The following is a 25,788-nucleotide window of genomic DNA, read 5'->3' as shown; positions in this document are numbered from 1 at the left end:
AAAACAATCTAAAAAATAATATGCTGCAGCTGCATATGAAATGATGCATTGAGTTAGTGTGCTGCATCATTTGCTAGCAGAACAAGTTCACTGAAGCTGAGACTAAAACTTGTTTCAACATGAAATCATCACAGCTGAAAGCAAAAGAAGCGACAGAAACCATAGACAATAAACTAAGGAAAGGAAAGGAAAAGAAAAGGAAGGCAGGGAGGGTTCAGGTACAGCAGGAAGCAGGTCAGTAGGTCTTCAGAACTAGAAATGTTTTACCTGTCATCCTCTTTCCCTTCCTCAGCTTGGTCCTCTTGAGCTTTTTCATCTTGCCCTGAGCCCTTGGTTTCTTCCTGATCACCATTCTCTGCCACCTCTTGCCCTTGCTCTTTTTCATCAGTTTCTTGCTCCTTTGCTTTTTCCTCCTCCTCCTCTTTTTCCTCCTCCTCAGGAAATATTTCATCTTGTTCATCCCCTTCCAACCCTCCCTCTTTTTTTCCTCTAAATTCCTTGTCCTTCTGAAGTCAACAAAAAAATTGAGCAAGGCATGCAAAAGGAAAAAAGAAAAGGATAAAATAAAGTTAGGGCCACAGAGAAGAGCATGCATGGACTCAAAAGAAAGGAAACATAGAAGGAATGAAACAAAAACTGAAAGATGGAAGTAGCCACAAATTAAGTCATGCTGGCTAACCCTCCAGCCTGCACCAGAAAAGCTTTACACTGGGATGTTTTCTTAGGACAGCCTCTAAGGCCCTCTTTCAATAGAAGCTGCATAGCAATAGATCTCCTTTATAAAAGGAAGTATAACCATTGGACAGAAACAATATCCTAACATTGCCCATAGAAACTGATGTTGAAAATATCTTATGAAGTGCATTACTTCTCTCCAGGGGACAGATCTTTGGCACTGAATTTTGCTGACAGATGTGGGTGGGTTACACCTGCTGAGAAAAATTATTTTCTGTTCGTTCTGCAGTCAAAGCTCCACCGACAGTGCAGGAGGGGCATGCAAAGGAGATGCTTTGCTCACAGACGCTGAGCACACCTTGCTGACGACTGAATGGTGTTATGCCTTCTGTTGAGCTGGACCAGGGTCTGTAGTATTAACACAGACTTCTGTAACAGTTAGCAGCTCTAGTTTAAAAAGTGCATTAACATGTCTCTGGCATTGTCAGTAATTTGATCTTAAGCTTTCTTTTCAGCTATCTTGACTATTTTACAACAACTGTTACCAGGAAGCATGTCTAAGCATGCTTGCTGATAGCATACATTTGTTGCTAAACATATGCTATCGTAAGTCAAAATGACAAAACTTTGCTAAAAACAAATACCACAATAAATTCAAAAAGCATGAGATGAAAAGGATATTTAAAGCGGTATTGTGCATATTTCCTGCCAACTCCAACTTCAGCAATACATTCTTCTCAATCACAAATACTGAAGTGCCCATTTACTGAAACCCCACAGCTATGGCTGCCCCAGAGCTCCCTGTGCTCACCTTATTTTCTTGTTTCCCCGAGGCCGCTCTGACTGGACGGACATGTAGCTCGTGCTGCTGAAACGAGAAGCGCTGCTCGTCCGAGACACTGCCGAGACATCGCTGACATCGCTGTCTGAGGACTTATTGGAAACGTTGTCTGAGCCTCGCTGAGCATCCCGCCCTGACCGATACTGCAAGAGGAAAGGGACAGAGATGTTGTCAGTGGCACTTCCACAGATCAGCTATGGCGATGGTCCCTGATGGCATCTAAACTGCCTGTGTCACCAGACTGCCTGAACCTTTAAAGTGAAGTTTTTAACTAGTAGAGAATACAAAAAATGTCTTGCTTCATATTAATTTTATTCTGCTTTGATATCCAATTCAAGTGATTAGCTCTGCGGTTTCATCCATAAGTTAACTTGTACAAACATCCAGCTCTCCAAGGGTTTCACCAACCCGAGCAAAGACGTCTGCCCCATCGCACAGTGCTCTCACCACAGCTGTTTCACCAGTGCACAACAGCACAGCGGGGACGGTGACGCACCTGCGGCTGCTGGGCTCATGAAAGATTGACCAGGAAGCAGATGAGCTTCACACTGCCTACAAAAAGCGTGTCTCTTCTGGGGCCTAGCCTATTTACCAGAACTTCTGGTTGACAAATGATAGCACTTTTCTTTTTTTATAGGGATAGATGAGATTATCCAAGTTAAAGACATCATGATGTAGCTCTGCAAACAATCAAAGCCCATGGCCTTCTGCATTGGGAAGTCCGAATGGATGTGAGACTAAAGAAATGGGACTAGAGAGCTAGAGATTATTTGCGCTAATAATGTACAGATGCCTCAAATGTTCTCACTTGTGTCCGTATGCTGTCACCAGAAAACCAGCAGGTGACTGGCCATCAGCAGAGGCGTATGTTCTATTAAGCAGAGTTGTGCAGAGGTATCTGGGTTTGATTTGACCAAAATATGAGTATTTGTTCTTGATACACCAGTAAACTCTAAAGAAATGCTAAGTCTTTGGCACTCTGCACTGCACCTCGTGCATATAAAATAAATAGAGATTTTTCCTCTTCCTCTTCATGAGCAGACATTTCTGTGTACACAGCAATGCAGTGGTTTGCTATTCATAATCTTTTCAGGAAAACAGTTCTGCAGGACAAACTGCCAATGAGCACCAAGCTGACAGTGAATGAGGACAGCATGAAAGTATGTAAAGTACAGCACCAGCAGGATTTAAAGAAAAAAAAGGGAAAAAAAACCTCGAACTCCTGGGGAGTAGCAATCCCCAAAAGTAGAGGACTCAGATCCTCTTTACAGTTTTTGAAAAACCATACTATGTGCAGTCCACAGATCATTTGTTTCTGTCCCTTAGAAGTGGTAAGGAACACTGGGAACTAATCAGGAAGACTGCAGCATTTCAGAATAGCATTTGAGTACCTGCTAGAAATGGATATTGCACCTGGAAATAATGAGTTATCTTGCCTGTTTTAAAACAGATAAATGAACCAAAGACAAGAAGAAGTGCTTGAGCAGGTTACAGTGCACACCTGCTGCAGGCAATGACCGAGCACAACCTGGGCTGCATGTTTGTCTAAAATTGTTGCCAATACTGCAGCTGCCTCCCTGACCCATCCTGATTTCCAGTATTTGGGTTCATTTACAGACCTGTCACCACTCTCTTCTTCAGCCCTAAGGTGTGGGAGAGCACTCAGCCAGCCCTAAATTCACAGAGGATTTTTCTGATTACATCATTTAAAGGGTATAACATGTATTGAAGGTTTTTTTTTTTGACACTATTAATATTTTTGTTTCATGAAGATGGTATGTATTTTTACTGATTTGGGAATGTAAAAACAATAATTTAACAACTGTTCTGACCATCAAAGATGGAGGAACATTAAACCTCTCTTGCAGTAATTCTTTTCAAACAGCAACTCAGATTTTTGGAGAAGACAAAACAGAGTGCCTTCTGGAACCTGTCTGTACTCACAAAATAATAGAACATCCCAAGGTGGAAGGGATCCACAAGGTGATCCAGTCCAACTCCCGGCTCTACACAGGACCACCCAAAATTCAGACTCTGTGTCTGAGAGTGCTGTCCAAACAGTCCTTGAACTCTGGCAGCTCGAGGCCTTGCCCATCAGCCTCTAATGAAGAACCTGTTCCTAATACCCACCCACCAGTGGGAACCAATGGGGCCCCCTCAGCCTCACCATTGCTAGTGACCCTGTGAAGCACACTGTTAGCCCTACAATTCTGATGTGGCTGTCCTTAGGGAAAATGAGCACACTATCAGATGTAAATCATTCATGGAATTGTTAACTGCATCCCAATTAAGGGACAAATAATTACTTGTGGTCACCACAGAATGACAGATCTCGACCCACCAGATCCCTTGCTGAGCTCCCCACACAGTCAGTGGAAATGAGCCTTTCCAAATTAAATACTTATAAGCAACAAATGCTATCAGCACTGCACAGAGCCATTCTGCAGCATGCTCACAGGTTCTAAAACCTGTGGTTATGGTTTTGTCTGCTCTACTTCTACACCTGGAAAAATAATTTTCCAGTTCTTAAAGATATTTTTTTTTGGTAGAAATGTACTGTACATAACAAATCAGACATTTTCATAAATAAAACAATCTAATTGTACTTTTATTCTTTAAGAAGCCAGCAAGTAACAATAACCTAGTGATAGACATTTAAGAATTGCTATGACAACAAAAGCAAATTAAAAGCAAGTAATTCTGGAAATATAAGGGGAAAAATTATTACCAGGTTATTATCATGCCTCTTTTTTCTCTGTTGCATGTAAGAGTATCTCTCAGAAAGTATTTTAGATTGAGCCAGAGGACACAGAAATATTATTTGGCCCTTACTATTTCTGGATGTTTTAGAATTGAAATTAACTTCATCTTTTCATATTCGCGTCTTAATGTAAAATATTTATTTTTGAAAGCCCTGTGAAATACTTACACATTCTCTTAGTTACAGTCTCACAACTGTTAATATTCTGCACAGCAAAATCTAGAAAATGAAACTAAATTGTGTACCTTGCCAGATACCTCAATAAAACAAATCTCTCCAACTCATCCATCGAGTCTATGTCAAATTGTTTTGCTGGTTTCTAACCCCAACAGTGTACTTTTGACCTTATATATAACTTGATTTAGATAAAATCCAGATTATAATTTTTAGTGTATTGCATGTTAGAGTTTCAGTACCTGCAGCACAAAAGGCAAAAGGAAATACTGCTTGTCTGATAGAAGCTATTATGGTATTTCAGTTTTACATCTGTTTCTGAAACTGCAATTCCATATAAGGTAGTTTCCATACTGCTGCCCTGCTCTCCACCTCAAAAGTAAAATGGCATTTACATTGTGCGAATATTGATTTTAATGAACTGTCCACTTCACTGACTGTAAAATGCAACTTTTTTTGCACAATTTTACACAATCCTTTCTTCAGTTATTTTGTCTAAAGTTGCCCAAAGGCATTAGAACTTCAGACATTTCATTTGTTTCCTTGGTCTCATTCCACTGAGTTTCAACTTATTTTTTTATGCCAAAAGTCACCTACTGTATGAGACCAACTGTTAGACTGAAAAGGTCATTCATTATTAATCAAGTACCATCCACTCACTGAGACACAGCTGGCACGTCTCCTCCTGCTGCCCTGCTTTCCCTGCATCTTGCTGCAGCAGCCAGCAAGTTGGGAGCACCCAGAAGGGCCACCCTGTCCCCATAGAATCACCGAATCATTAAGATTGGAAAAGATCACTAAGATCATCTAGTCCAGCCATCAACTCATGACCACTGTGCCCACTAACCCATGTCCTCATGGCTAGTTGTTACAGCAGGACCCAGGCTGGATCCTCAGACCCAGCAACTCCCCTCCATTTGGTTTCCATCAGTAGAAAGCACAGACATGGAGACAGCAAGGGAATCATAGAATGGCTTGGGTTGGAAGGGACTTCAAGGATCATCAAGCTCCAACCCCCCCTGCTACATGTAGGACCACCAACCTCTACATTTAATACTAGAACCTCACGTGCTCCCCCCTCTTTGGATCATCATAAGGCCTACTCTGTAGAGAAGCACACCTCCCTACTGTGCAATAATAATCATTATTATTATTGTTATTATTATCATTATCATTATGTTAATAACAGCTACTGCAAGAGGAAAATTATGTCCCAACTTTCCCTTTGCTGGAAATGTACGTCTATCTTACTTCAACTGAGACTCACATAATGCAGACCAGACACCAGACTTTATGACCCATAGTGCAATAAAACTTCCCCGCCTGCAGATATTTCAATAGCGGGCAGTGTGCTGCAAGCAGAGGGCTTGATGAAAATGCACTCTGGCATTTTTAATAGTAAGATGATCTTGTCTTATTTTGTTGTGCTGAAGAAAAGAATAAACTTCATGGTTACAGAATCTAGCAAATAAGTTTGAGAGTTACTTAAAATCCTTTCCTCTATAGTATTAAAATCATCAGTTGGAATCAGTAACAAAAAGACATGCTTGGTGTTTGCACCAATACTTTGGGACTGCAATAAATTATTTTCCTGCAGTGATGAATTCAAGATTGTTAAAGTTGAGAAACAAATACCTATTCTGCCTCCTAATGCAATAGCCCCTGCAGAGCTCCCAACCTCTTGCTCTGTGGCTGCAGGTCACATCGAGCTACAACTGCTCTCACACTGTTTCTTGAAAGAAACTGCCTTGGAACTTCTAATTCAAAGGGAGTTTATATGTTTCCCATTACTTTAATCTACTGTTACCAGTCTTTCACTCTGGACTATATACTCATGCAGTTTCCAGGCAATTGAAATTGTTGGTCATTTCCTCCAATCTTTCTATTTTATAATTCTTTTTTCTTCTTTTTTACAGTCTACTCATCAGCTTTTATTTGCTAGCACCTACATAGGAACATACAAATCTGCTCAGTGCTTTTACTAATCAAAATGTTGGGAAGACATTTCAGACAATTGTCTATTGTGCTACAAGAAGATGAAAGGACTGCTCTGGATTGTTTCAATAGCTCTTTGCCTTGATGAGAAAAGTTTTTGAGAAGCCTGAGCAAAGCAACTGTGTGAAATGTTCCACAATTTTTACTGGAGCTACTGGTTCAAGCTCACAGCCATGAAAGGCACTGCAAATTTTAGTTACCATAGATCATTTGAAGGAATGCTATTAGATTGTTTTAAAATCCTTTGCTGATCGCTGTTCAATGAAGCGTGCCATTTATAATGAAATGGAACACTTACTTCTAAATTTAACAGTACATTTATATAAAGTAAAAGATTCTAAGTAATTTTTGCAAAGTGCTGGATACAAACAAGTATGTAGCATGAACATGTATTTCTGTGTGTCTGGCACACACGTACAGCCAAGAGGAAGGTTGTGCTGAAGGCACACGCCTGACAGCAAGCAAGTGCTCACACCTGACAGCACTGCCAGGCCTTGGGCAGCAGGCAGTGTGCAGCCTCCACCAGCCCCACTGGAGCTGTGCTGCACGCAGCAGCCCTTGGGCCCTCTGCAGAGTTAAAGACTAACCTGGGATTGCAATTCCTGCACTGCTCTGATATTAAGTATATAGTAAGCCTCAGCAGCTGTCTTGGGCTCCACCATAAGGAGCTGCAACCAATTCTAGCTCAGACCCATTCCTTGCTGCCTCCTTCTCCTAGAGCCCAGCCTTCCCCCTCTTTTTATTCCTAATTCTTGGATCTTGCTATCCCAGCCCTGTGTTTCTGGCACCATTTCAACCCTGCTTCCCTGTCAGTTCTTGCCTTGCAGTAGGGTCCTTTCAGTCCCCTTGCTCTGGCTCAGCTGTGTCTCTTCACATTCTTGCAGTACCAAAAAAGAGAGACCAGAGTCATACAAGGTGTCACCATTCTGGAGCAGTATACTGCTGAGCCAGCAAGCCCAGCTGGATGCACAGGAGTGCCCTGGGGAGGCACTGATCTACAGTCCTCTCTGCTCACATTCCTCAGCTAACATCACTGGGATTGAGTGCGCCCTCAGCAAGTTTGTGGATGACACCAAGCTGTGTGGTGCAAACAACATGCCTGAGGGATAGGATGCCATCCAGAAAGACCCATACAGGCTCAAGCAGTCTGCCCAGGAGAACCTCATGAGGTTCAACAAAGCCAAGTGCAAGGTCTTGCATCTGGGCAGTCAGTATCAGCTGCGGAACGTAAAGATGGAGCTCTGCTGAAAGGGATCTGGGAGTACTGCTGGATAGTAAACTGAACAAAAGCCAGAAGTGTGCCCTCACAGCTGAGAACACCAACCGTATCATGGGCTGCACCAAAAGAAGTGTGGCCAGCATGGCAAGGAAAGTGATCCTGCCCCTCTACTCTACGCTGGTGGGGCCTCACCTGGAATACTGCATCCAGATGTGGAGTCCTCAGTACAGGAGAGACACGGACCTGTTGGAGCACATCCAGAGGAGGGCCACACAAATGATCCAAGGGATGGAACACCTCTCCTACAAGGACAGGCTGAGGGAGCTGTGGCTGTTCAGCCTGGAGGAGAGAAGGCTCAGAAGAGATCTGATAGCGGCCTTTCAGTATTTAAAGAGGGGCTATAAGAAAGTAGGGGACAGACACTGTAGCAGGGTCTGTGGTGACAGAATAATCTATTGTTACAAGTCTTCCACCCTGGACTATACACTCATGCAGTTTCTAGGCAATTGAAACTGTCAGTCACTGTTCATTGCAGGGGAGTTGAACTAGATGACTTTCAATGGTCCCTTCCAACTCTAACAATTCTATTTTTTCTTCATTTTTCATAACATTTCAGTGTACTCCTTCCTTTAATCAGAGGAACTGACTATAACCTGGTCTGCAAAATTCACCTCTTAAACCAGCTTAATCTCTTTCCCATAAAGTTAGGCCACTAATTGCAATGAAGTGTTAAAAAGCAGTGTCTATATTTCTAGCTAACAAATGGAAAACTAGCATTTCAAAAGTTCTCATGACTCTCCCTTACTGACTTGGTGTCCCCTATTTAATTATTTCACTAACCCATGCTCATTTATTACACTCTTAAAAAGGAGGTCTATAACCTACATACCTAAGAATGAATCTTGAGAACCTGATTTCACTAAGAGGGTAAGCTATGTTGCAAACAACATCCTTCTGCCAAATTAGTAATTGAAAACTGGACAATGAAAAAGATAAAAGTTGAGAGGTGGGCCACTGCAGAAAACAAAGTAGCCTAGGTTGTATAAACTGGAGCATAATCAGCAGATCAAGGGTAGTGTCGTTCACTCAGCACTCATTAGACCACGCCTAGAACATTACATCTACTACTGAGATGCCATTTACAAGACATGGATAACTGTCTCAAATTGAACAGAAGAGAATGGACACTGGGAAAAATTACTTCAAGGAAAAGTTAATCAAGCACTGGAATGGGCTTCCCAGGGAAGTAGTGGGGACCCTGTCCAAGGAGATGTGTGGACTTGGCACAAAGGGACATGCTTTTGTGATGGGACTCAGTAGGTCAACCTTATGGCTGGACATTTCTTGAGGTTCCCTCCAACTCAAGTGACTTTGTCATCCTTGGGGCTAAGGGGATCCTGAAGCTGAAGAAGAAACTGCAGGGGCAGCAGCAACACAGAAAACCACCGGTGGATCACTGCTTAAGAAAAACTGAAACTCTAGATGGAGGTAACCTGGAAGTAAGACAAAAGCAAAAAAAATTGCCTACTTCATGTGGTGCATTTTTTTAAAAGAAATTCCTCAGCGTACAATATAAAATAAATACAGTAGAACAATAGAAAATGTTCAGGGATTACATCAAAGAGTACTTACAGGACCTGCAAATATTTGTAAGTTTAAAAGCAGTAAGGCTTAAGAAGTATTTGAGTCCTTCAGTGAGCTTAAGAATTAACTTGCCTACAAAACTTAAACTGCTTTTCTGCCTTCAAAGATCTGTTCCTGCAGACAGTTAGAAAAATTAAGCAGTGTCTCATTCTTACATTATTTTTTACGCACTATGGTGTTAGGAAGATCAAGACAAATTCTAATCTTAGCTGCAGCGATAACTGCTCTGAAATTAAGAACATCTTGATCTCTACTGATACAGAGATAATTCACAAAGACAGCTGCATCCAGTCTAGGCAATTAAGTGTTCTTAAAGTTACTTTAAGTCAGGATGACATTTTATTAATTTTGAAAGGAGAAGGTACTGAAAACTTTCTGCTGGGATGTATGAAGTTACCATATTTTAAAAATACCATCTTGACAATGAAAAATACAATGAGTTAAAATACTTTTTTTAGGGTAAAAATAAGTAAAGGAACCTTGAACAATTTTAAGCATCATCTTTAAAAACTCAAAAAGCAATTCTAGATAATTTATCCACTGTCATGAAAATCAAAGGCTTATAATAGTAAAGCAGGTATATCATATTTAATAGAATCATTAAGGTTTGAAAAGACCCCAGAGATCATTTAGTCTACCTACCACCAATATTGCCCACCAACCATGTTCCTAAAGGACCTGTTCAGGCTCCTGCTGCTCCAGGCCCCCTACACATGGGGCATTACAGGGGTAACAAAAGACCTACAGCTTGCTCCAAAGCTGTCCCAGCTCTGTGCAGGGGTCAAAGCTCGCACAGTGATAGGAAGCAATGGGACAGGGAGCAGCATCCCTTCTTCACAGCCCAAATGCCAGCTCTTACACCTCCTTATAAAGCTTCATATCCTATTTTCCTTTCCCATTACCCACTGTAATTCCTCCAAAGTTCAATCCAGAACTACCTTAGTGTGGCTGTGCTCTTATTACTTGGCAGCACTTGCCCACCATGGCATTTTATTGCCCAAAAGCCCACTGCAAAGTGCTTTACATGGGTTGTTTCCATCTGTACTTTGCTGTGGTTCTCCTCAGTGGGGGAGAATTGAGTTTCCCACTGCTTTCTGTTTGTTTGGTTTTACCAGGCTCTTTCACAACTCTCCTATTTCTTGCTGCAAATATTCTGCTTCACTTGAACACAGTAAAAGATCCTAAAAAGAGGAACCTCATCAAAAACTACTTTGAAGTTACAATTCACAGAGAGCTTCAACTTCAAATCATCAAGCTATCGGAACATGACTCAGTGATATATCAAGCCATAATAACAAGAGGTTATTTAGCAATGGTCAGCATCCTTGGGCAGTACGCCCGACATACTCTATATAGATAAATACATACTAAGTAAGACAACTAATTTATATTATTTATCAAGAAAGACAACTGAGATTTTTATGAAGAATTTTCAAACACTGGGTATTAATGTAAGATGACCTCTTCCATGTTCCTAGCTGATTCTGACAGATTATACCTGCCTTGACAAGGCAAACCAAAGAATGCTTTCACATAGCCAGAATATTTCCAAATATTTTTGAAGAAAAGCAAAGATCTTGAATAAACGAGTCTACCTAATATGAAAGTAAATAAATAAAAGCTTCAGAAAAGAATCCTTTAATTAGAATTAAGAGTGAAAGGATGTGCAACAATCAGTCATCCTTTTCTGACATGAAAAAATTCAGAAAAGCAAGAAAAATGGGAAGTAAAACAAGCATATTTCTAAGATTTACTTGAAATTCAAATTGCCTTTCATATTTCTAACTTCCTGATTTTTTGACTGCTGCTTAAAACAGCGTAGAGTCAGTCACCAAGTTTCACTTTAGAGGAAAAGGCTCACAGTTTGGCTTTGTGAGTGTGGGTAATCAACTTTTGATGTAATGCTTTGTCTCAAAGTTCCCAGCATGTTTTTAATTGCTACATGTTAATTTTTGGACCATCTTATACAGAGGAAGAAAATTATTTTTAATGGAGATCATCAATTCTTCAGTATTCCATACCACTGGGCCAAGATGCACCATCATGGACATTGTCAACTGTCAAAAAATTAAGTTGTTCCACTTGTGGTCATTACACAAAAGTAGGGATAGACAGAATCAAAATATACTTCAGCTTCTCCAAGATGTTCCTGTGCAAACTCAAGTAATGAAGTCAAACAATATGCATTTTAAAGAGTTCTCACTTAACATTTCCGTTATTTACTTTCAGTCATTTTACTTTCAGGTGCCTCTTATAAAAAAAACAAGCAAATAAAGAAGATGGAGAGGCAACCATTTTTTCTTATTTTATCCCAGAAGTCTGCTAAGTATTTCAACAAACCTCATGGTTTGAGAACAAGAGTATAGTGTTGTGCCTTTAACAGAACATTCTCTATGTAACATTGAAATATGACTTTCACCAAATTTGTCCTGGGACACAGCACCATCGAAGGAATTCATGCTGAAGACAACAGCTGGATTGACACATGGGCCATCTGGTGAGTGCTTATTCCTGTAAGCAGAAGTGCCTAAGGACCATGAGTTACACAAGAATAGGATATAAATGTACCTTTGTATAACTTGCCTTTATAAGTCCTTAAATAAACAGAAACCAAAGAGAATAGCCTCAAAAATCATGTATGATTTGAGGGAAGATCCAGTATCTTTTTATTAACCTTTCATTTTCACTGATCCTCAGAATACATCTGAAAAAGTCAAGTACAGAAATAAATGCATAAGCTCAGCCAATCATTTGTCTACATTTTAGGTTTTTTGTTTGTTAGTTTTTTGTTTTTAAATTAATATCTAGTTAAAAGAGAAACAAATCTATAGGATGTAGATAGCACTATCTCCTTATCTCCCTGTCAACAAGTTAAACTTCTTAGAAAACATTACTTTTCTCTAAAATGTATTTCCTCAGCACCTCTATCCCTGTTATTTTGAGAGACTGGGAATAAAAGGGAGATCACGAACATGCAGACTGCTCCTGGAAAATAAAAAACCTCGGCTCTCTTTTTTCTTCTTGATTCATTATACTTCAGTTCATGAAGATAAAGTAATTAAAACATATATATCACTAATTTATGTCACATAACTTCCTAAATTTTATAATTATTTAGCTCTTTGCTTGCTTGCAAAGCCAATTTGAATTGACTTTCACAGAAAATATTCAACCTCTACCACCATTGACTACAACGTCAGCTTTACCTCATAAAACTCTTTAGCAGCAGGATACTCATACGGAACACTTCCAGAAAAGAAAGAAAAAATAATTCAAGTGAAACTGCACAGGGAATGTAAATCCTTTCACAAAACAGTTACCTATGTGGGAACTATTCTTGGGGTCAGTAACTTCTTGTAAACATTTCTGAAGATCTCTGATATGAATGAATTTTAATAACCCTGAAAGTTCTTTTGATTTTACAGATGCTTTTTTTAGCATAGCATTAGCATTTCTGAATACATATGACTGCAAACCAGTTTAGAAGTGGAAAAGCAAACATTTCTATCATTGTCTCATAAAAAACACCCAAGCTACTTCTTTAGAATTCTCGAAACTAAAACTCAGCCTGTTTACCAGAAATGAATTGACGTTATCTTCTCTTACACATAGAAAATCTTGTCAGTGTTTTCAGTTTTGTTTTTAGAAAATCATATGCAAGCTAAGTAATGCGCAGATACTAATAATTAGCTACTTGCTTCAGATTAAACTGCAGAAGTACGCAGATCACTGGAATTGTTTTTCACCTGATGTCATTTGTCATTCTAGGAAGAAAAAAAACAGGGTGATGCATCCTTTTTTTTTTGTAAAATTTAATAGATTCCAGATACTGTATGTAAGGAAGCTAATAGAAATTCTTTTAAAGATTTGACATAGTTTGAAGGCAGAAGATACACCAAAAGATATACATGACAAAACTGTTGCCTATATGATAGATGACATTTTTTCTCAGGATATGCTGGCTCTGGAGGAAACACGATTTCCAAATGGCTTTTCACATATGATACTCAAGCTAATTAAATGAAAATATACATATTCAAGGCAAAGATTTAGGAAAAATATTTATCTAGGGGAAAAGATGAGGTTCTGTTTATGTAGATCTTATTTTAACTTTATTTGATAATTTTATCTTAAGTTTAATGTTATACTTTCTCAAAATACTACTAGTAAAATAAGTTTGCTGCAATAATGTAACTATTTTACAGTCTACTTTATACTGCAATAAAAAGAGAATGGGGTACATCATTACTTTGTTCAAAAGTAGGGCTTGAATTTTCAGAATGGCTTTTTTTTTTCTTTTTTTTTTCTTTACTTCCTTGTTATTATTCACCTATTCCAGACTGCCCCTGAAATCACTGGTAAAGCAACGACTTCCACCTGTAGGAGCAGGATAATATTACTTCTTATTTATCACTATGGACAATATTCTATTTGCTAACACTAAATCAATACTAATGCCTGTAAGCTTAGACTTTACTTCCAAATGAAAGAACCAACAAAATTTAGAATGGCCTCAGAGGTAGTTCTGTTCTTTAGTAACATTTTCACCAAAAGTGAAAGTTACTGAAGGCATGAAGTCTTTATGAAGGAAATAATTCCCAATTCTTAGCCTCACAGTGCTGACCCTACTTTGATTAACCCCCTTGTCTGCTTTTACAGAAAAACATTAGTGTGCTTCATATACGTCTAAATTCTTCACCTGTACTACCTGCAATACAAATGCTTGCAGCCACAAAGCTGCTAAAACAAACTGCAAGAGATTATGTATTTAAGATACTTCAGAAAAAGAACTAAAAAACTGCAATGCCTTGGGCAAATCCCATAGAGACACAAAGCATTTTTCTTGCATGATGATAGATGGCAAAAAATCTTCAAATCCAAAAATCTGAACTGCAGGCTTGGGGGACAACCCAAGTGCGGGCAGTGGCTGTGGTCTCTGAACCACCCCTGTGAGGCAGGTCCTGCTTTTTTCTCATTTCCAATCCTGGGTAGTTAAGCAGGCTCCGTGCCAGCACTGCACTGGGACTCCAGGTCCATCCATTCCAACTGAACAAAATGCTTTCCTTGGTTCTTCAAGATCAATAACCCAGCAGTGGATTTAGCAAACATGTTTCTGGCTGAGCTGGAACAATGGCTCTGCCATGTCATCTTCCAAATGTGAATCACCGACTACTTTGCCTGGCACAGACTTAAGGAGCATAAACTGTTGCTAGATGTATGCATATTATCATGGACTATTATTCTAATTCTTGGGGGCTTCCTGCCTATTGCAGCAATTCAATTAACTTCCCGTATCCCTCATTTTTGAATGTTACTACAGCATTTAGAATATATTTCCCAGTTAATTTTCTTTCTTGTTTTCTCTGAGTCTTCTCATTATTATCTGCATAACATCAGTTCCAGTACATTTTAGAGAATTAACTCAAAACACAGTCACACTACTTGGTACATGAATTGTTATTCAGTTCAATTGCATCTTGGAACTTTACTGCTTAAATTGAGGGGAAAAAAAAAAACATAAACAGAAATAATTGAGTTTACTATGAAAAGATAACTGCTCAGAACCCAAAGAGATGCTCAGTTTAGCAATTCATGGACCTATATCAAACAGTTCTCTGAGGAAAACATGTTCTATTACAAAAAGGATAAAAAGATTCAAGATAAAATGCAGTGATTACTCTCATTGGAAATCGGTCAGGACAGCATTCAAGCGATTTTTAAATGTGATTTTTAATGGAATAGCTACAACTACTTTATTGAAGCTGGCTTTTAGAGGAAATCTGTTGATACATATTTTGATAAATACTTCATATATGTTTGATATAATTAAACTGAATATTTTATTTTTTATTTTCAGGACTCATTTTTTTTTCTCTTTGAGATTCATCCTAACATTACAGCATACATTATGTACATTTTATTATGTATTTAACGTCTGCTATCCAGATATACAAAAAGCTTACACAAAAACTTAGAAAATGGCTGACAGCACAAAGCAACAGCAGACAGCTCGAGGCAGCCAGTAGTGGTCCACTTAATCTGTTTATATTTCAGCCATCACCATGATAACCGAATGCAATATTTGTCTTGACCATGGTATAATATGTCAGACTACTCTAAACTTCTGCTAGAGACACAGATACTCAAGATGCAAAAATAAATTAGAAAAGCATCCAAATTAAAGTAGATTAAAAGGGAGCTTGAACTAAATGAAGGAGAAAAATGGCAGCTTGGCACCACTATACAAGACAGAAAGATTCTCGTTTAGTAGAAATCCTCACACATCGCAAAAGAGCACAAACTATCAGTCGGGTAACCTGACTGCCACAGCCACTCACTGCACTTTTTGGAGGAAAAAGGCAGCATCTGGACAATTGTGCACATTGCGACCAGCCTGGGAGCAAAGGAGACCTGCTTCAGACTTGACCGTTTCCCCTGCCAGACTGCTGATCCTGCTTTTTGCACATTCCCACACCCAGGCAGTCCATGAGGATGGTCCATCCCATCCCATGGCCATCTCCTTTGCTTTTCCTCAGATCTTTCTCCATAAACTTTATTTATTCTCCTTTCCTGTGGATGTAAGGATGGCCATCTAAGTGGCCCAGGCTGCACAATTGCAACACTTCGGCATCTGCATGCTCCAAGGGTATTTTGGCTGTGTCTGTACTCGTCAAATGAAGAGAACACATGCTTAAGCCTTCTTTGTCACAGGTTAATTTATCTTGGTCTTGCTAAGGCTCGAGAAGATCACAAAGGAGCATTCTGCCCTGTCATGTACTACTCTCCTACATTAGACAAAGAATTATGCTTACATATTTATGATGTACAGTATCTGCAATTCTAGATCTTGAAACATGATTTTTGATTAAAAGGTACTACAGCATTACAGGCAGCTCACGATGTAGAAGTTTCAGTCTTATCATCAATATGAATCATTAAAGCTGAAGTTGAAAATTTCTCCTTGGTGTTTTCTATTACTCCTTGTTTGGTGTTCTCTTTTCTATATTTGGCTAAATATACTCTTAACCTGCATGCTAAAAATTCAGATTTTATCTTGTCTTTTACTGTTTATACCCCAATTTTGTTTCTTGTTGCTTTAGTATATTAAATCCTTAATTGATATACTAATTACTGTGTTATATAACTGGATTTCTCTATGACTATTTTGTAGGTCATTGTGTTCTCCGAGTAAAACAAATAAAACTAGCCTCATACTTTTATATTTAAATCTGTCATCTAGTTGCCAGTCTCTGTTTTACATTTCATACTAAAGAAAACAACCACATTTCATTATTATATTCTAACTCCTTTATAAACATCCACCTTTAGTCTGACATGCAATATTTTTAATTACTGATATCCCTTGGGGAGGCTAATAGGGCTTCAGTTGATGGAGGTCTCACTTCATCTACACCGAGTTCATATTGATTGTAGACTATCTTCTCACTTTTTGCTCAGTAACAACAAAGTCCTTCAGCTTTCCCCAGTCAATCCACTGATCATATTCTACTCATGGCGGCAAGGAGACAGGGACACTATGACTCCTTCCACCTTTTTCTTTCCATCTGTTAGCAGGGATTCATGAACCCAAGCAGCGATGGGAATGGCCAGGGGCAGGAGTTACCAACTATAGCACCGTCAATCAATCTGCTTGCCAGGAGAGCTAATGGAAGCAGCACCAAGCAAAAAGAAAGACAGGGAAGTTGTAAGAGGTAGTTTGGGAATCAGCTTCAAAAGCCAGCTAAACCAAAGATGACCAAAGCAAACCCAGCATACTGCTGGCTCAGCCTCTCTAGATGCTGATCTCGGCTCTTCCCTCTACTCAGCATTTCATCTTGCTGGAACACATAAGAACTAGGAAGCCTAGTTTTTATGCAGAAGAATAAACAAGCGTAGAAATATTCTTGAAGAAAATTACATATATCAGGCTAATGTTGCACAATCATAGTGTAGCATACAGCTCTACTTTTCCCTATTAGAAAGCTCTCATGCTCCTATGTTTTTTTCTGTGTCACCAGAACCCAGTTTTTCCTGCCTGTCAACTTTAACCAGCTCTAAAATTCAGACATTAGCATCTATTCCTGTACAACTCTACTAGTACTCAATGCTCAGAATAACCATTTGTTCTAATACCAAAAATACTTTTCTGTTATCACAGAATCATAGAATGACCTGGGTTGAAAAGGACCACAGTGATCATCTGGTTTCAACCCCCCTGCTATGTGCAGGGTCGCCAACCACCAGACCAGACTGCCCAGAGCCACATCCAGCCTGGCCTTGAATGTCTCCACGGATGGGGCATCCACAACCTCCTTGGGCAACCTGTTCCAGTGTGTCACCACCCTCTGAGTGAAAAACTTCCTCCTAATATCTAACCTAAACCTCCCCTGTCTCAGTTTAAAACCTCCCCTGTCTCAGTTTAAAACCATTCCCCCTTGTCCGATCACTATCCACCCTTGTAAACAGTCATACCCTTTCCTGTTTATACTCTCCCTTCAAATTATTGGAAGGCCACAATGAGGTCTCTCCGAAGCCTTCTCTTCTCCAAGCTAAGCAAGCCCAGTTTCCTCAGCCTTTCTTCACAGAAAAATCATATCCTTTATACACCTATTATTTTTCCTCTCATAACTCCCTAGTAGTAAATATGTTTACATGAAAATCAAATATGTATTTTTATTTCCTTAATTCCGTCCCAAAATCATACCAAAGCAACTTTTCCATGTAAGAAAAGAACTCTTACACAATGTACGTATGACCTGCTAAACTCATGCACTCAAAACACTATGGAAGCAAAATACTTAGTTTTAAAAAAACTGGTGAGCCATGTATGCCAATAATAAAAATACAATCTGCAATTACATCAGCCACAAAAAAGAAAAAACACAAAGGAAGATCAGTTTCTTATTTTAACTGCTTCTAAGAACACACATCAGAATAAACTTTTCTCACCAGCTTCTTAATGTATGAATGTGCATCACACCAGCACATGAAGATTCCTGTACTACCTTCCAGAGGCAGAACAAAGCCAGATAATTATTTTAATATTGTCCTAATTCTGCTACTAGATCTTTTGCTTTCTCAGCAAGGAGGGGTATTTCTTTCTTAATGTAATTATTAGGGACAATCAGTTGCTGTTTATTTCCATTTAAAGAAAGACATAAAACAAAAATATAAAATAAAATTGTATTTGCTAGCTGTCCTGAATGTCACCTAACGCTTAGTTATTGACATTTTTCTCAGGCATGACACACTTGACAACCTGCTGTGCCAGCTGACAGTACAAAAAAGTCAAAGTCACTGTATAGTGTATTGAACATGAGATTTCACTCAGCATTTTTACATATGTGCTTTAGTTCAAGATTCCAGGAGAATTTTTGTAGACATTAGGTAGATAAATTGTACTTACTCATTTTATGTCTCTAAATGATATAAACGCTCAATTAAGGAAATTGAAGCAGTGGTACTGAAAAAATGAAGACAGATCTCTCATACAGCAAATGAGAGTTATGGTTCTGATACAGCTTAAAAACTAGAATTTTAAGAATACCTTTTGAATTAATACATATAGGTGAATAATCCGTGTTCCATGAGTTCAGAGATAGAATAAATAACTCATTTCCAAATACTGAAACTACACTTTGGCAGAAGAGTAAATTAATTGTTTATTTCTGGAGACAAATTGTTCGATGTGTGCGATCAATAAACCACCATTTTCATAAAAGAAGTCCATTTGAATTTTCCTCTTTAATACATTCCAATAATATTGTAGGTAAATTTTTAATAAAAAATGGTAGAAAATGTATAGTGAGACTCAATAGTATGATGTGGGTGAAATGATAAAATAAGGTAGGAAATATTCCATTAAGTAATTATATTCTATTCAGCTTCCTCACATCAGAGCCCATTTATTCTCTGTACTCCATACCAATTCTCCTTCTGACTCAAATTTCAGTCAAGCAATGAGGGAGCAGGGAAATTAGCAGAGTAAGTCTGATTATACATACAATACACAAATTCATATTTTTACGGTACATACAATCATAACACTCACAAGGTCTGCTCGCAGTACCTCGCTCACCTGGAAGAAGTAACACTTTTCAAAGCAGACAATATAGACACATGAAAATAATTTTGTCATGTCAACACAAAGCAAGCATCTAGACATGTCAGTATTCCAAGCCTCTCCTATGTATTAATCAAAAATCCTGTTGTCAGTACTAAAAACTGAAGGGAAAATATGCAAAAAATCAAGCAGCACATCTATAGAGTTAAAATGTTTCAGAGGTGGTTTTTTGTTTTGCTTTGTCAATTCTATTTATGTTAATAGTTTTTTTCCATTTTGTTAAGGCTTTTGAAAAAAACTTGCTCTATTTTTCCAAAAATGAATCACATTTTTTCAAAAGGAATTATCTCGAGTAAATGAGTCTACATTATTGCGGAACAAATAATACTTAACAGATTTAATGATATTTTGCCTTCAAATATTAAAAAGCTTGCTTTAAAATCACTGCTGATCTTTTAAGGAAAGGAATGATATCCTGGAAATAAAGACTAAAAGAGTTTTCTTCAAACAGCTTTTGTAGGTCAGAAGTCTCGTGTTTCTCACTTATAATCTGACCTTAATTAATGAAATCTTTTACAGGACACTAAATTATTTTTGTATAATAGAATTTAAATTGAAAATATCTTGATTATCTTAATTAACACAATGTATATGACATGACCCCGTTCCAGATAGCAGGAAATTTTAGATAATATATTTGGGGCTATGCTACGACATAACAATTCAGAGTTCTGGCACATTGCCACAGTCGGTGTACAAGACTGCTTTGACGTACAGAGCACCTTTGCAGTAGCTGAACTGCCCTTATTAAATGAAGTAACACTATAACTTCCCATTTTCAATAGACCAAGATAACCTTGTGTGCACCTATTTGAATGCCATGGACAGGTTTCAATAACTCTCACTACATGTACCACTTAATAAACCTCTTCCTTCCTTCTCTTTGAGCTTTTAAATCATGACCCAACTGTTCATTCAAATAAGTAATTACACTGCCATTTTTATTTGATTTAACTAATCTTTCTTAAATTTTAACAATCAAGAACATTCTGCATTAAGAGTTTTGCTGCACTCTTGCCATAATTTTATTACAGACAGGAAAGAATCTTCTACTGAAGAAATTACCTCCCATTCATCTATTACTTTCTAAAAGGGATATTTAACATATTTTGTTGCTTTTCAAAACAAAACTCCCTTGCCTTAGAATGATAATCTTGTTCCAGCCTGGAATCTGATCCTGCTACCTGTTTGTACTTGCTCATTTTCATTTGTCGGTTTCTCTCTTCTATATCCATCGAACCTGTTAAGTTAAAAAAAAAAAAAAAAAAAAAAGAAGAAAATAAATACAGTAGTCTTCAATTCCAAGATCAACATTATTCTCATAAAATTATTAAAAGAGATGAAATCTAGATTTATTTAAATTACGACATAAATAATTTTACTTTCTGAATTACAGTTTTGAAGAAAACCAGAAAGTTGTGAGAGAAGAAAAACTGTATCTGAGTAAGTACTTCAGCAGAGACTTATTAAGCACTGGATTATCTGCACAATTCAAATAAACCCAACATTGTAGAAGAAATGGATGTAAATGGAATAGAATGTTTCCACAGAACAGAATTTTACTACAAAAATATTCAAGAGAAATTAAGTCTTCCATTAAAACCAAAAAAGGAATGCAACATCACTGTGTTTATTTTGGGGGGATGTCTTAGTTCTGTATTTTTTGTGTGTGATACAAGCATTTTTGTACTGAATTACTAATCAAATAACAACCATGGCTTGGCAGAGCTTCTGTTTACCATGTAAGTATACACTTATTTTGCTCAAAATATTTTAAAGTGGTATAAAGGGATGATAAAGAGCCATCCAGTGGTATCACTGTATTACACTCTAATGACACAAAACTTCAAGAATGATTTCAGGATTAACTATTCTTGGACCAAATACACGATTAATCTCAGTAGAGACGGTTACTTAAAATACGACTCAGGCACCAACTGTTTTCTGCCAACTGGTACAGCATAGTTTACTAAGCAAAATAATAAGGAAGTAAGTGCCAAAGCTGAAGTGGAAGTGTGAGAAACAGAAACAGAAAAATGAGAGAAAGAGAGCAGCTCAGAATTAAAAAAAAAAAAATTAAAAAAAAATAGTTGAACTAAACATAGTTATCTACTATACATATAGACGCTTGATTCTCTTTAACATGCTATAATGCCAGAATAATGCCCCAAATTCTAAAAAGGACTTATTCATTTAAATTTTTTTGGACTGGCACTTATCTTAAACTTGCTGTATTTTTAACCCAAAGGTTGCTTACGATTAGATTTTCAGAATCCCATTAGTCAAAAATGGTAGCTTTTATACATTATATTCATTTAACAAACTTTACTTTCATCTGTGGAACTAGGACTGGAATATTAGATACCTGTGTTTTCTCTATAAATAGAAGTTAAAATCTAAACCTTTAAGTCATAATCTAATAGTAAAATGGGACTTTCCATGGGGCCTTTGCAGTGCCTCTCAGCTTTGTATTTTCCTTCTGTGCAATGGTAACAACAGTAGCACGTATCAGGAGAAAGGCCTTGCAGATACATCTTGCAATACCCCATGGAAAATCCAGAAGGGAGAGGGCAAACAGAAGATTAAACTGTGTTGTTATCTGTAAACTCTTCAGCTTCTGAATTTTGTATTCCAGCTCTCCCTTTGTACTCCTTACAGACAAAGTGAGTGAAAAGAGTTCAGATAAATCTTTGAGAGATATGAATCAATAAAAATGAATGAAAAAGAAGGAACGGTGTTTCATAGGGAGAGATGTAACAAAAAATACAACTGCAGGTGAAAATTCCTAAAATAAAACATAGCTGGTTTCTCCTATTTCTATTTACCTCAACCATTAAATGTGCCTCATCAATACCTGCCAAGTTATCTTTAAGCTGCAGCTATTTTTCTAAGGATTTGGCTTTAAAAACACTATAAGGATATTTTCTCTTTAAAACAGAAACTCTGAGCCGATACTTCTCTTCAGCAAACAGAAATATTTTTGAAGTAAAATAATCTAACTTCTTTTGTATAAAGAAATAAATCATTCTTTACTGAAATTATGCTAAAAGTCCACTTGTTATTCCTCAGTAATGTAACGAAGGAAATGCTTTTCAACACAAAGTTAGTCCTGTGAATTTTTCTTATGAATTTTTTGTATGAAATTATCACATTCTCTGTCCACAGACATCCTGCTAATCTTCAGTAAACGACAAGGAGTGGTGGAATAACACCTCCTGATTACACACTAAAACTTTCACAATTACTTGTGCAAACACTCCTTCTTTTCTATGATCTATGGATAGGTGAAAGACAGGTTTCCACAAATTCAACTGCATGTGTTCTGCAAAATCAACTGTTCCAAAATATGATTGAAAGCAGGATCCTCTGTAGCACAACAGGCAAAGATGGTTGTTCAGTTTGGTCTCAAGAGAAAAAAATAACAAAATAATTTAGGGAAAAAAAAAGAACCATTCAATGCCCATAAAAGCTTGTTAAAATCGAACTTGCTCTCTATTGTTACAACTGCCTTTAACAAATAGATGAATTAAGTTATATGCAAAAAGAGGGAATTCTGAGGGCAGTGGAAATTCATAATGTAGAAGTTCAGCTATGCTTCTGCTGTGAACAGAGCTGACATGAAGGAAGACTGCACAGCAATGCTGCCAGAGGACAATCTCCATGTAATTAATGCCAGATGCAGCTGTGAGCTGCATGGGAGTAAGAAAGTTTGGGAGAATCTCATGGCCACAGCCCGTGAACATTGTCCAGTGCACACACGCTGCTGCACTATGCAATGCAAATGCAGGCTATAGCCATCTCTGGTTCTGCTGACAAGTCTATACTTCACTGAAACTTAGGCAGGGGATTTAGCGTGAGCAGCAACTACTGCCATAGAGTCCAGTAAATGGTGTATTAAGAAGCTTCCACTCCTAACATGATGAAGATAACCAAGCCTGAACATCAGCCGCATACTAAGGACCTTCCTGTAATCAGGAATTGTGTAGGAAGTGTATGTAGATGACCCAGAACTATTTGTTATCAATATTTGTGAACATGTAGGATCATTAGCTGGTAGCAAAAGGCTGACAGAGCGCTCGAGTTATTCAAGCTGTTAGCTAGAACTCAGCACAGCCCACTTCCAGGGCTACATAAAGACTGACATTAGAAACATGAAAGCTAGTTCTGGTATGCTTTCACATACTTATGTCTTAAAAGATGTAAAACCAAATTTTGTCCAGGCAGAAGTGACCCTTAGTACACTTCATCTGCCTTAGCTTCCTTCCAAAATTTTGCTTCTAGACAATAGTTGTGCCTCCAACAGAAACAGCCCATGAGACACACCAACTTCAGCCATAAAAATACCAAAAATTAAAGGTGGACTGATGGAAGGACAAAGTCTGATGCTGCTCACCTAGCACAGCTGATATCATTGCACTGCAGGTAACACCTCAGAGTTCTGCCTGTTTAAACAACTCTCTAATGCAAAAAATAAAACAGGGCCTGAAAGTTAGTTCCATGGGGCTGTCACCAGCATGGAGAAATTGCTATCTGATGGAGAGTTTATCGCTGATTCAGTACCAGACATTCTCCATAATGTTAGAAGAGAATATCCCAAGGGAAAATAGCAACGTGACAATGCAAAAGTGATCCCAAAATGCCAGGAGCCACCAAGTATGCCAGAATAAGGCCAAGAGTAAGGCCAACTATGGCAGCAAACCTGTAACCTGTCACGAGCTGTCTGCAAGCACTAGAACCATTCCCCCAACTTCAAATGCAACCCATTATTTTAATGTTTTAAATTGAAATCTTATACTATTCAGCTAATTGAGCATAAAGGTTTTCATTAAAACTGAAAAAAAATTTTTTTTTTGGTGCTAAAAAATGTAAGGGGGTGTTACCAACAATGTGGCTAACATCTAGCTTTTCCTGACCTCAATACAGTCACATTTTTACAAGGAAATAAGCAATCACTCATCTCAGCCTGGAGTTAGAGGTTGCTCTTGGATGTTCAAGTCAAGAGGGTAAGACTCTTCAGTTGACAGCCCTTAGTCCACATCTAGAGGCAAAAGTGCCTACAAAGTGGCCCTCTCATCCAGTTTAGCCTAAGAAAAACTTGTTAAAAAAGTGAAAACAGAAAGAAATGGAACTATGTTCACTGTTTCTTTCATCACCTGCTCCAGTGAGAAATATTAAATTCTTCTAGCTATTATAGACACAGATGATAGTGACACATTTGGAGAAGATGCCTGTAAAGGACTGTGCAATAGGGCATTTGAGACATAGAGAATAAAAGGGAAATCTGGGGTATATAAATAAAATGGAGTTCTTAAAATATTATGATGGATTTACTTTTGGATGGGCATGGAGAAGACACATACAAAATCAACTGCATTTCCTACCCAGAGCAATGGCTTCAGCAAAGGGACAAGAACTAGAGATGACTACAGAAACAGTGAGATTTTGGAGGTCAGAAACTTGCTCCAGAGAGGAAAGAGGCAGTGTGCAGGTGTGCACTTTCTATGCCTGGACTGGGGAGGAGAAAATAGGTCGTAAAGTGTAAGAGAGCTTTCTTGAGTTGATTCTGGTTTCATCCCATTTTCCCTCTAAATTGGCTCCCTTAAGAAAGCAAAGGAGTTACATTTTTGAATGTCCTTTCTTATTTTTCATTTCCTAATATGCACTTTGAAATTGCAAAAATAAATCAACATTTTGATCCAGCTTCAGGATACACATTCACTTAAGCACAGTAGATCAAAGGACTTAAGGGCAAAAGTACAAAAATGTTTTGAATAAGTCACCCTACCTGTATCCCCATTCTCTGGATCTGCTTTCTTTTCTTCTAAAAACAAATGAAAGCAATATGTAAAACAAAAAAAAGAAAAACAAACCAAAACAAAAAAACAACAACAACAACAACAAAAAAAAGAGAGAGGAAATGCATAAATAATAATAAAAGTAATAACAATGAAGCATGCATTGGAAAGGAAAAATGAATAAAGACCATCAAATTAATCTAAATTGATGAGTTTAGTCAACCAACCAAATATGGTGCTCTACATCCAGAGGCATATTCACTGCATGCTGCTGGATACATTTGTGCCCACTTATCATGGACTGGAGGCAACTCATGGGTATTTTGTGCGCTTCCAGAATCATTAATGCACTCAGTACAAAAGACAGCAAGGCAGGTGTCAGACGTAGTTACTTTACAGTTTCATTCGATAGGATGACAACAAAAAGTAAAAAAATTCCTAGCGGTTTATGTTTTATGCAGCACACAGACGATGTGCAGTCTAATGGTTCAAGCATAAAAATTGGATGTGTCAGAATGGTTTTCAGTAATTGCTTTAAATCTTCCTTGGTTTAATCAATTC

General features: G+C 38.0%; 1 protein-coding gene across 1 annotated transcript; it reads right to left on the bottom strand.

Moving 5' to 3' along the window:
- LOC104910436 (regulating synaptic membrane exocytosis protein 2-like) lies at positions 1–25,265 on the bottom strand. The gene is made up of 4 exons (XM_031552910.1): positions 25,218–25,265; positions 20,572–20,672; positions 1,487–1,659; positions 1–506 (listed from the first exon to the last, which is right to left on the bottom strand). Exons 2-4 carry the CDS (start codon positions 20,665–20,667, stop codon positions 236–238), a joined length of 540 nt encoding a protein of 179 aa, XP_031408770.1. The 5' UTR covers positions 20,668–20,672; positions 25,218–25,265; the 3' UTR covers positions 1–235.
- Positions 25,266–25,788: the final 523 nt, after the last annotated feature.

This window comes from Meleagris gallopavo, chromosome 3 (assembly GCF_000146605.3).
Source record: "Meleagris gallopavo isolate NT-WF06-2002-E0010 breed Aviagen turkey brand Nicholas breeding stock chromosome 3, Turkey_5.1, whole genome shotgun sequence".
Taxonomy (NCBI): domain Eukaryota; kingdom Metazoa; phylum Chordata; class Aves; order Galliformes; family Phasianidae; genus Meleagris; species Meleagris gallopavo.
The sequence above is the reverse complement of the archived record's forward strand: the minus strand, read 5'-3'. Positions and strand labels throughout refer to the sequence as shown.